At 23.1% G+C, this 12,717-nt stretch overlaps 1 protein-coding gene across 2 annotated transcripts; it reads left to right on the forward strand.

The window, feature by feature from the left end:
* Window positions 1-2,596: 2,596 nt before the first annotated feature.
* LOC105735895 (odorant receptor 9a) lies at window positions 2,597-6,149 on the forward strand. Of its 2 annotated transcripts, XM_012488437.3 has the most exons (9): window positions 2,597-2,717; window positions 2,994-3,113; window positions 3,213-3,330; window positions 3,624-3,882; window positions 4,138-4,251; window positions 4,336-4,426; window positions 4,600-4,745; window positions 5,447-5,582; window positions 5,985-6,149. In XM_012488437.3, the coding sequence occupies exons 1-9, from the start codon at window positions 2,610-2,612 to the stop codon at window positions 6,033-6,035; spliced, it is 1,143 nt and encodes a 380-aa protein (XP_012343891.3). In that variant the 5' UTR covers window positions 2,597-2,609; the 3' UTR covers window positions 6,036-6,149. The 2 variants fall into 2 exon arrangements, with proteins under 2 accessions (XP_012343891.3, XP_086769161.1); XM_086913035.1 differs by lacking the exon at window positions 2,994-3,113.
* The last annotated feature ends 6,568 nt before the right edge of the window (window positions 6,150-12,717 follow it).

Below are 12,717 nucleotides of genomic sequence, written 5' to 3' on the forward strand. Positions count from 1 at the left end.
GGATCAATATCTGCATCAACTACAACAACGCAATAAATAGCATCAGCTAACAAATTTAGATCCAATATGATGATTATCAAGAACGATAATCTCTCATCACTACAATGACAAGAACGAATCCTGGAAGTACATCTTGGAAGGAACAAAATCGTCAGGATAGTAACAATAAAAACTGAGCTGAGGGGATAATTAAAAGGCCAAGGTCTTATGGACAAAGATGCAACTACACGACTCCAGGATGCACAAACAAAGAAACATCAAGAACTACTTCAATAGGCTCATAATAATTGTTAATATAATCAATGTAATTTGAACTATTTAGTTTTAGAATTATTTTTAGATTGTAACATTACTAACTTATATTATTAATTGATTTTGTGCACTTATTATCGAACTGTTAATTTGCATTGTATGCGTTCAAAGCGAGTGGCATGTTCAGACACTGAACAGGTATCTAGATATGAAGATGGTTTGGGATGATGCTGCAAGGGCAATGCCGTTTTTGAGAGAAAATTTCGGTTTTACTTTGCACATTTAGAAACAATTTGGCGTGGCTGAAGCGTCAATATAGTCTTAGGATTTGAGACATTTCGTGCCAGTCTCAATGGCAGTCAGCATCATCCTATTTGAAGGGAATTATTATAAACACGCGCAGAACAGGGAGAACAAAGGACTTGTGAGCGGTGTAGCCTGTTAGATTTATTTTAGAGAATTTTGGATCGGGATATTGCTCAATCAGAGGAGTGGTCAGCGTTATTGGACACTTGTGTGTTCCACTGAAGACCCGCAAGCTCACGAAATGAACATAGAAGAGGTTGCAGAAAGATACAGTCTTGGGAAGAACTTTTAAAAATGGTGGAGAAGAGCAGAAACCATTAGAAGAACCATCTTCAGAATTACTTCAAGATATTTCAAGAATTATTTTAAGGCAGAAGAATTACAAAAAGAATAAGAGCCTTCAGAACTCTTTGAATTTTGAACTTCAAGTGTGAAGTTTGCCTTTGATCGTGTGGTGAACCGAACTTGTCAACAACGAATTTCGTAATAATTATTTTTATTCCGTATAATATATAATATATGCAAGCAAATGTTGAGCAATTTCTTCATGAAGAAATAAAAAAAAAATAGAATGAAATTTTTTCATCAGAAACTTTTTCTTTTTTAAGGAAATTGAGTTTGAAAATTTTTTAAAATTACAACTGAAATTGGATTAATTCTTAATTGGATGCGAACAAATTATCGATAGGAAGAATATGAAAATTGTGAAAGTAAGGAAAAAATATAAAATTAATTTTATTTCGTTTTAAAGTTAATTTTCGAGAATGTAAATTTTAAAAATTATCGATTATACAATTTCTTGACTGCAAACAACATTTGGTTAAAACAAGCCATTTGAATATCGATTGTTGTTGCTATTAAAAAAATATATATGCTGATCAAATTTGCAATTTGCATGCCATCGAGAGGAATGATAAATTTATATTTAATTTTTTAATAAAAAAACGATATGAATCTTGATTTGTTTAAAAGAAATGATATATTTTATGTATCATTGCTTTAAAATACATATAATCTATGGTTCGAGGTTATTCAAAATTATTGAAGATTAATTAGAAAAAATAATTTAGTTTCAATCGAATATTTCATTTATTAACATTTTATCGACATTACTAACAATCAGAACAATTTTATTGCTCACACAAAGTAAATTATTTTTGCCTTGATCTTCAATCCTAGATCATTAGAATCTTAAAATTTAAAAAAAAAAAAACGATTTATATGAAAAATGATGGTACGTAATATTATTTTGTTTAAAAATAGACTTCAAATGATTTCTGTCAACAAAATTTAGTTAATTTTAATTCATATTATTATTAGTAAAATTTATAATTTTGAAATTAATACGAATTCAATTATCGAATGATAAAAAAATTGATAAAAATAATCTTTCATGAAATGAATAGTTAGCAAAAAGTATGAAGTATACTGAACAAAAGTAATACAATGATACATTCAAACTTACGTATCTTTAGATATATTTAATTTCCTTAAGCATATTATTTTTCTCAAAAATTTCTCAAAAACGATGAATTTGAACATAAAACAGAATTGAAATTTATTTTATTCATCTCACATTAATTCACTCACATTTTCGTATCGAATCGAATGTTGACTATTCAACGATCCGAATGAAAATGAAAACTCTGTCATCTGCAATACGTGTGCAATTGTTGTTTCAAATAAAAAAAAAAAAAAAAAGAAAAAAAAAATGAGAGACATTCAACCTCTTGCAAAACTATTAAAGTAAAATGCAGCTATTAAGTTATAGCTGTGGAAAATTGAAGGAAATTACTTAGAAATATATATACAGAATCTACAAAAATTTCATTGTGAAATACTATAAAATGTGTAAAGACAAAATTGACATTGATGAATAAATAATTTCACTTTTATAATAGGGATAACTTTTAAATTATACCTTCTATCATTCATTCGAAACAGTTCAAACTACATACAACGAAAAAATAATGCAAAAATATTATTAAAGATGGAAATTTTATGTTTTCATCCCTTCAAAGCTGTAGTGTTTATTCGATTGTCGTACAACAATGAACATATTTCAATTTATTGTCAGATTTTCATTGTCCGATGATCTTTGGCTACGATTTCAAAGAGTATTTTATTTCTTTATACTTATATTTTCTCTATTTCTTCAGGTAATCCGGTAAATTTAATTATTTGATTGATAATCGGTTAATGATACAAATTATAATTAAAACTGTGGAAACAAAATGAAATATATGCAATCATTCATGAAAGATTTTGGATAATTTTTATGAAAAAAATCATTTATAAGAAAAATATAATTTATTTTATTATAAAGAGTTTTCATATCTTTACGTGTGAGACTATACTTATATATCATTAATATTTTTAACATTATAAAAACAATACTCAAGGTACTCAAATTTATATATTCTATTATATTATAGTTGATACCAATTTTTACAACATCATTAAAATTGGATAATATTGCAAATGACATATCGTTTATTACATTAAATCTGATATTAATGATACTGTATGGATCATACTGCTATTCTATAAACAAAGTATGTCTTTAAGAAATCAATTTTAAATAACTTGCAGTTTATATTTGTATATAAATATTTTTTTTCCTTTTTTTTTTCTTTTTTTTTTTTTTATAATAGATCAAACAAATATTTAATATAATGGAAAACAATTACTATGAATTAAATAACAACGAAGAGCACAAAATAATGAAACATTATATCGATATTGGAGCACATTTAATTAAATTTCTTGCAAGTAAGAATTTGATCAAACAAATTATATTATAATAATTTTTCACAATTTTCATTTTCTCACTTCAATTTCATCATACATAACGTACATACATTAAATTTGAATTTAATTCTTTTAATATCTTTACGATTTAATATATTCTTTTAATTTTTAAATAATTATTTGTAACGAAAACGTACATAACAAATCATAAAACATAAGACATAAGGATCGAAAAAATCAAATTTATATTTCTTATTTAATTAATAATTAATTCAAAACGAAAATAAAAGTATTTAATCATATTATATTTTCAGTATGTCTAATTCTATGTTTCTTTCTTTCAATGTTGGTGATATTATATCCCATGGTTTTTAATGTCATATTACCATTAAACGAATCTCGTAAATTTATTGTACTTTGCGATTTATACTATTTTGTGGATCCACAGGAGTACGCTATTATCTTTTTATTGTATACATTTGTTCTTATTTTTATTTTATGTACGATTATTGGTACTCAATTTACGACAATAATATTCGTTCAACATTGTTGCGGATTTTTCAAAGTTGCCAGGTTAGAAAAAAATATTTTATGATGCGATCTTAATTAAAGTTAACTCTTGTTATTTAGCATATCTATTATTAATTTATGCTCTAATTTATGTTTCGAATTTCGTTATTAAAAAAAATAGTTACTTAAAATTAAATATTAAAAATTTTGATTAACAAGAGTTAATTGCAAATTAATTTTTAATCAATCGTTAAGAATTTTTCTAACAAATTTTAATAGATAAAAATGAAATATAAATATAATTTATATTTTTTACAGTTATCGTCTGGAACATGCGATGGATACATACAAAGCACAGAATGAAATCGAAATATATTACATTATTTGTGCAAAATTAATCAAAGCAATAGAAATATATAAATTAGCTATCAAGTTTGTATTTTTTTTTTTATCAAATTTCTTTTTTTTTTTTTTTTTCAAGAAAATTTTGATCTTCTTCATTTCTCATTGTTAAAGGTTTTTTAAATATGCAGTTGATATATATAAAATTCCATACACCATGACTATATTCTTATATGTACTTGATGTCAGTGTTCAATTATATTATGTGAGTAATTTACAGTTTAATATCGCGTATTGTCGACTAATATAATTTTCATTGATATCTTCCATTTATTGCGATTGTTTATTTTTAAACAAAAATTATTAAGATTACAAATTAGATGTCAAGAGAAAATCTGGTTTTCATTTATTGAAAAAAATTTGTTTTATTTGCAACAGGTTGTTTATATGCTTCAACAACTGCAGAGCATCCATAAATTGTGCATCAATGTAATATTGCTGATCGGTAAATTTTGTTTTTTATTCTTAGTCACTTACTTAGGACAGAATATAGAAAATCATAGTAGCGAAGTTTTCGAAAAATGGTACGTATTTTCAATTTTATTATAATATAATCTAGTATAGAATGTATATTTGAAATTATATTATATATAATTTATATGTTAATATATTCGTGATATATTCTTTAAAGGATCTATTTTGGAACATAAAACAAACATAAAAATTAATATACAAAAATATCGGTTGATATATAAAATAGGCTCATTTTCTTTTCTGTTTTCATTTTATCAACTTCAAATGATATAACATTTATTAATATTTAAGTAATACAATTTATATATATATATTTTTTTTTTTAGATTTATTCTACAAATTATATATAATATATTATATTAACATTCTATATATTATCAATTAAATGAATAATTATGAATAAATTTCGTTATAATTTATTATTTAACCCTTTCAATGTAAGAACTTCTTAGTATTCAAATGTTATAAACAAATTACAATAATATTATTGTAACTAAGTATTTTATATTCGAAAGTATATGTAAATAAATAATACTGTAAAATAACATCACAAAACAATAAGAAGAATATCAATATATTAAGAACGATAGTATAAAAATGAAGAAATTGCAAGAAATTAGAGAGTTTTTGTCATTTTTGTATATAAAAATGGTTTTATGTATGTTTATATATAAATTCGTAGCATTAAAAGGGTTAAATATACTGCACAAAATATATTCAGTCTTATAAATTGAATTTTTTGTATGAAAAGTTATGATAGTCTATGGTATACTGCACCAGTAGCTACAAGAAGATTATTATTGATTATAATGATAAATATCATGAAACCATGTCAATACGAAATGTTTGGAGGATTATTTAAAGGCAACATCGAAGGTTTTTCAAAGGTAATTAATTCAAATATCATTAAATGTTTTGAAATAACACCGAGGAGATATGTGATAGAACAGTATAGACCAGTATTTCTTAATTTTTTCTGAATTATGGAAAATAATAGATTGCTAAGAAAACTTTTAAAAATTTATATCAACATTTTTATCTTATTAATAAGGGACCTCATTTTCTCTAGAATAAAGAAATTTAAATAATTATGTATATAAAATAAATAAATATTCAATTAAAAATAATTCTCTATAAAAAAATGTTTCACGAATCAATAGATTAGGAACTACTGGTTTTAAATTATATATTTACAACTATAACAGTCAATTTAGAGAATAAAAGAAAAAACAAAAAAAAAAAAGAAAGATAAAAAATATAAACGTTTAAATTCTAATTGTCTTTTTCAGATCATTCGCGTATGTATCTCGTATTTCATGAGCATATATTCGATACAATAATGAACATGTTGAACATTTCATAACAAACTGCGTGTATTATTGAACTCAAAATATGTTTACCGCACCATTAATTTGTAATAATATCAATAAATAAGCATAATTTATGCAATATTATATAGCGTGATTTATGAATTTCTTTATAATTTTCACATTTAAACCATGACATCACCAAATTCATCATGAATCTTATACCATATTATTACTATTATATCACTATAAATACTTTTTCATTCTTTTCATAAGAGAAATTTTCTGACTAATCTATTCAGAATTCTAAATAATAACAGCAACAAATGCTAATTGAATAATAAAAGCAAATATGGGAATTCGATGAATAATTCAATCATAAAAAAAATCGTAATAACGTAAGAACAATGCTATGGAGAAAATTATAGATGACAAAATTAACCAAATAAATTTGAAATTTTAAAGTCCATATTAAGATACTACTATTGTTATCCATACTATTGTTATTTTTATTATTAATTGTCTCTATTATTCTACCTGTTATTCTGTATGATCAATAATGAAAAATTTTGGTTTAGCTATCAAACTTAGCAGATACCGAAAATGATAAGGATGTAATAATCCAAGAAATAATGAAAGAACAAAATAAACCCTTAAATTACCCTTATTCCTCTTATTCTATATAGTCTTGCTTGTAGCATTGACAAACTCGTCGACAAACACTGCAAGCACAGGAACTAATGTTTTAATAAAGTTAATTTTTATAGCTTTAAACATTGATAATGATTTTATGGCAAGTAAGTAAGTTTCAAATTTCAAGCATTTATTTTTATACTTTCTTTCAACATTGCCAATAAATAATATACAATGTATATTAGATTCAATAAAACTTAAAGTGTTAAGTCTCTATTTCTATGTCCATAATTTTTTTCTCAACATTATGCATCTAGCAGCACATCTAAACAAGCTGAACAGCAATGATCTATAGGAATTATATTAGTCCTGTTGGTGAGAATAGGCTACAACTTGTTGCATGGTAAGAGAATGAATGACGATTATATATGAAATGATTGAAACGATTATATAAAGCAGATAAGTGGAAAAAGAATTGAGCATTAAATTTCTATAAGACAAATAGACAAATATTAATAGTATGTTCAAACGCAAAAGCAGAATTAGTTTAAAATTAAGAATGAAAATACACCCAATTATTTATTCCATAATTTTCTGATTAAATATTAATCAGGATGACGATTAAACGTTATAAAAATTGCATATCAATCGATCAATGCAAATCTTTTTCTTTAAAGTGAATTTTATAAAATTAAGTAACTTTAAAAACTATTTAATGTTATATCATCTCTGGTTTTTCTCCCAATTACATTAATGTTTCAAAAATTAAAGATGTTCAGAACATAAAGTGTCCAAACATTGAACAAATAACACAGAATGATGCTGCAAAGACAATTTTTGAGAGAAAAACTTGATAACCATTCGTTTTGTACATTTAGAAACAATTCGGCGTGGCTGGAGGCCTGAAACGACATTTCCAGCCATGTCAGTTTCAATGGCAATCAGCATCCTATCTGAGAAGAATTATTGGAACGGACTTATGAATGGCATAAGAAATTTTCTTTAGATTCAGGGGACTCCATAGCATTATTGGACACTTGTGTGCCCCACTGAAGACAAGCAAGCTCACGAAATGAATATAGAAAAGGTTTTAAAAGATACCAATCTTTGAGAGAGCCTTTAAAAACCTGCAAGAACTACCAGAAGGCATACGAATTTTCAGAAGTCTTTGAATTTAGAATTTTTTTCGAATTTGTAACTTCGAACCTTAAGAATAGCTTTAAGTAAGAACCTTAAGAAGTTTAAAATAATTATTTTCATATTTCATACAATTAATTTCTTTAGTGGTCATCCGAATTTTCGTTATAAAATAATACTATTATTTAAAGATTTTTTTTTACATTGTTTATCTTGTTTATCCGTGAAATTAATGTATTTATGTAGCTCTATTTTAATACCTTTACTGTTTTAATAGATATAAAAAAATGAAAAAAAGTTGTTTGATTTATTACATTGAATATTTGATGATGTTTCTTCTTCATAATCATTTTTTTATCATATATACTATTGTGATGAATGAAAAGTGACAAATTTTAAATATGCATTTTAAATACGTTGATCTTGAAATAATTTCAAATGAAAAATTCATAATAATTTGAATTATATATTAATTTAATTATATATTATTTTCTGATGAATTAACATTTACAAATCATGAAGAAGTTAAGACATAATATTCATATTATTGATCTACTGAAAGTCTCAAATAATTAAGATAAATGCAATCATCAATATTCATGTCAATATATGTGAATATGTGCGGTATCAAAAATTGTTGGCTCATTTGTTATTAAAAAAAATTTAAAATAGATTTTGAGTTTTATCAGAGTTTTTAGTATCCTAGAAAAGACAAAAAATTATGAATTTTCGAAGAAGAAAAAAAAATCCTTTATTGGATTCCTAGAATTACTATTAGATCTCTAAAACTTTATTAATACATTATTATTTTATGAACAATGAAGAAAAATTCAAAGTTCATACTAAAAAAAAGTTTTATATATATATATATATATATATAAAGTTATAAATTTAACTATAATATATACTTTATATTATTTGTGTCTTATAATATATACTTTTTATGTGGCCCAAGATAGTCTCTGCACAAAATTCAATTATTTTTTATTTCTCAAAATCTGTAATTATTTTTTATTTTATTTTTTTTTTTAATATAATAAATATGTATTTAAAATGATTAAAAATATACATATTTTCAGATATTAATTTAAATATTAGTTAAATTTAATGATAATTAATATGTTAATTATTTTAAAAAATAGATCTTACTCAAAATTATTCTATCTTTAATAAATAATCTCTTATTATTATTATTATTTAAACGTGAAAAAAAAACAATGCGTAGTGAGAAAAACAAAAGAATAAAAAGTATCAAAATATAGAACTATGAAATAAATTTCTTCATTCAATAAATCAATCTTCTTTGTGTCACGGATTACATAGGGATTAATCACATACGAAAAAAAGACTCAAAATCTCGAAAAAGACGAAGTATTATCTTTTTCAGGGAAAAACTATTTATGATAAAGAAAAAGAAAAAAAGAATTCTATTCTTCAAAAGAAAATAAGAATATAATATGCAATATGATCTTCATAGATAGATTTTTTTTATTTAATAAATAATTTCCTTAAATAATTTACAGCTATACGAGTACAAACAGATTTTTCGTGGAAAGTGAAAATTGTCGTAATCTTATCCATAGTCTCCATCGTCTTCTGAATACTAAGAGATATAAATGAGATAAAAAATCAACTAATTGAAGAAAAATCTTTATCCAGAAACCGAATATTATCAATTTGAGGGAAATATTTAAAATAATACTGTCTACTGTTATTCTATAGATCAGAAAATAGAAATATTGTATATTTAAATGAAATATTTTATGGTTTATATATATATTGACTAAAAACAAACCTTATTAAGAAATATTAGTTCAGCATATTATAGATTTATCATAGTGCATTCGTTTGTGAAAGAAGTAAGTATTAATTCCTTTTGATTGATTAATATTTGCTGATGTTTGCACCAGATGTATTGATTAAATTCTTGTAACTATTAGTTAAAAAAATCTACGTGAACTGATAAAAATTATGTTCCACGATTATATATAATTTTCAATGATTAAGGGCTCTAATTTGCTTTTAAGTATTATTATTTGATTATTGCTTGTTTAAATTCTGACTTTCTTATATTAATATTTATTATATTTTATAGAAGTTAGAGTTAAAAGGAACGACATGGTTGATTTTATATATTGCAAAGTAACAAGAATCAAGTTTATCTTATTGGTAAAAAAAAGACTAATGAAAAATAATCATTCTCAAGTTATCAAATAGCTTGGAATGATTGAGCGAAAATGACTATAGCAAATAATTAATTTAGAAATCCTTAAATTTAACAAATATATAATTTCAGGAATTGGAAAATTAATAAATCACTAGAATATGCAGAAGAAAATTATAATCAATTGGTTAATTGAAAACAATATTCTAGATTTAACAAATCTGAAAAAAGTTTTAAGTGTTAAGTTTTAATGAAATGTAAGGAATTAAAAGGATATGTTTTACATTTACTTAAATACATATATGATTTGAATTCAATAAAATTGATTTATGCATAAGAGAGTAAAATTTGAGAAAAAAAACTCTTTCATATTGATTGCCAAATAGAAAGATTAATTTATAATAAAATAGATTTGGTTACAACATTCGATTGAGAAAATTAAAAAGTATGTCATGTAGAAAAAAATAAAAAAACGATTTATGAAGATAGAAGATAAAACTTATTAAAAAATGCCACAGATTGAATATTGATATTCGGAGCATAGATTCTGAAGATGATTTATTTGATATCAACAAACTTGTTTTAAAAAATTGATACAATAAAAAATATTAATGAAATTATTTTTACTATTTATTATTTGTTAAAGTTGATGTTCGAATTGCTCAACTGATAGTATCCCATGGAAAGCTATATTTTTCAAACAGTTAAGTAGAAAAAAAAAATATTAAAAATCAAAGTTGAAAGGTATTCAATGAAACATAAATCTGGATGATTATATGTAGTGATGTATTTGAAAAATATAATTGTACTTTTTTTTTTAAACAGAATTTTGTATGATAATTTTGACAGTCAATAGAATTTGTTAATTTCTATAAAAAAGTATTAATACATTTTTATTCTAAATCTATTGATTTTTAAGTTATTAAAGTTAAAAAGTTAGTAAATTATTTAATGTACTATAATTCTTCTAACATATATAATATTATTAATTGGTCAAAGTTTCAATCTTCTCATATCTTTATACTTTAGATTAATGTATTTTTTTTCTTTTTTTTTTTTTTTTTTTTAATATTATAATTAATCATTTGGCAAAAACCAATGTGTGATTGATCTCGGTCATAATCGTTCATCAATCCATCAATTTGATTTTTTCTTGTACTAATGACACATGCACATTTATATATGATACATACATTTTTTCAATGCTGTTCAATACTCAACAGTCTTAGATATCAGTTAGATTATTATCAAATTAGTTAGAAAACTAAAATGATCAAACAAATATGTATATTCCATATTACATATTGAATAATAATATATAATTAATAATATACATAATAATATATATTAACATATATAAATTATATATAATATATAATTTTATATAAATGTATAAAATTTATTTATTACTCAAACAAACAATTCTTTAAACAATTTTCAATCTTGTTCAGCCATATATAAAAATTCGAACAAACGTAATCAGCGTATATTTATAATAAATTATACAAGAAATATGTAATATCTTTTTCAAGATTGATATTTTAGAATATGTGAGACGAAGTTTCATAAAATGTCTATTTTGTACTTAGATAAGATGTATATATATATGGATATTGGAATTGTATAGTACATTTTTTAGAAACTAAAACTGACTATATATATATGGGAAAAAATTATTCAAAATATTGATTTACATATAATATTTAAAAATTAATGAAATCAATGAAAAAGTAATTTTTTTAAAACTTGGAAACGATTTGGTCGGTTTTAAAACACTCACAAATTTATTAAAAAAATTTTTTTTATATAATATATAATAAATAATAGTAAATTTTTTTAATAATTCTCGTATCTTTCCATTCGATTCAATATTAAAATCGTTGACACTTTAACTCTTCTTTGCATTCTTTAATGACTTTGATTATTCCATTTTTGATTTTCATTTTGACATTTCCTATAAAATTCATTTGTAACTTTTGTTATTATTTTAGCTAAAATAAAAACAGTTTCGATTCTACATTTGAAAGAAATGAAAAAGTTTTATTTTATATGAGAAATTGTTACTTAATACCAAGTTTTTAATTCAAAGTTACATTGAAATTATCAATATAATAGATCATTGAGTTTGTTTTGAAAATGCTTATAAAACTATGCGAATAAAAGTACATAATGCTATTTTAAAGAATTGATATCTTGATTTTTTTATTCAAATAATATATTTTAAAGATTTATTAATTTTCGAGAAACATTTTTTTTTCATTTCAGAATTAGAAATGCTATAATGCTATGAAACATGCATATTTTTCAGAAATCATACGATAAAATTTTAGTTGCAATAATATGCTTATTTTTATCGAAAATCATTGGCCAGTGTTTCTTATTAATAACTCATTAATAAAGATTTTTGCAAAGGAAAATATTGCTTGAAATTACTTTTTATGGATATCCAGATATTTTTAAGACATCCTGTTTAATAAATATAATGTATATCAAATTTTATAAACAGAAATAACAGATTTTAAAATTAAATAATTATAGTGACCAACACTGATGATCGTGGCTGAAGCAACATCAATACTTGTTGTTCGATCAATTGAAATACCGAATTCTGAATTCTTTTGTTTCTTTTGGATTGAACTTGAATAATTCCCGATTGCAATTGAATTGTTGTGACATCTTTGCTTAATAATTCAACTCAATCATTCGACTCGAAAAATTAAACAATTACATATTGAATATTCAAATATTCATCAAAATTGTGAATGATTTCTTGATTAAATT

The sequence above is a fragment of the Apis florea genome, unplaced genomic scaffold (assembly GCF_048593485.1).
Source record: "Apis florea isolate Af1SG1 unplaced genomic scaffold, ASM4859348v1 contig_1794_pilon, whole genome shotgun sequence".
Lineage (NCBI taxonomy): Eukaryota > Metazoa > Arthropoda > Insecta > Hymenoptera > Apidae > Apis > Apis florea.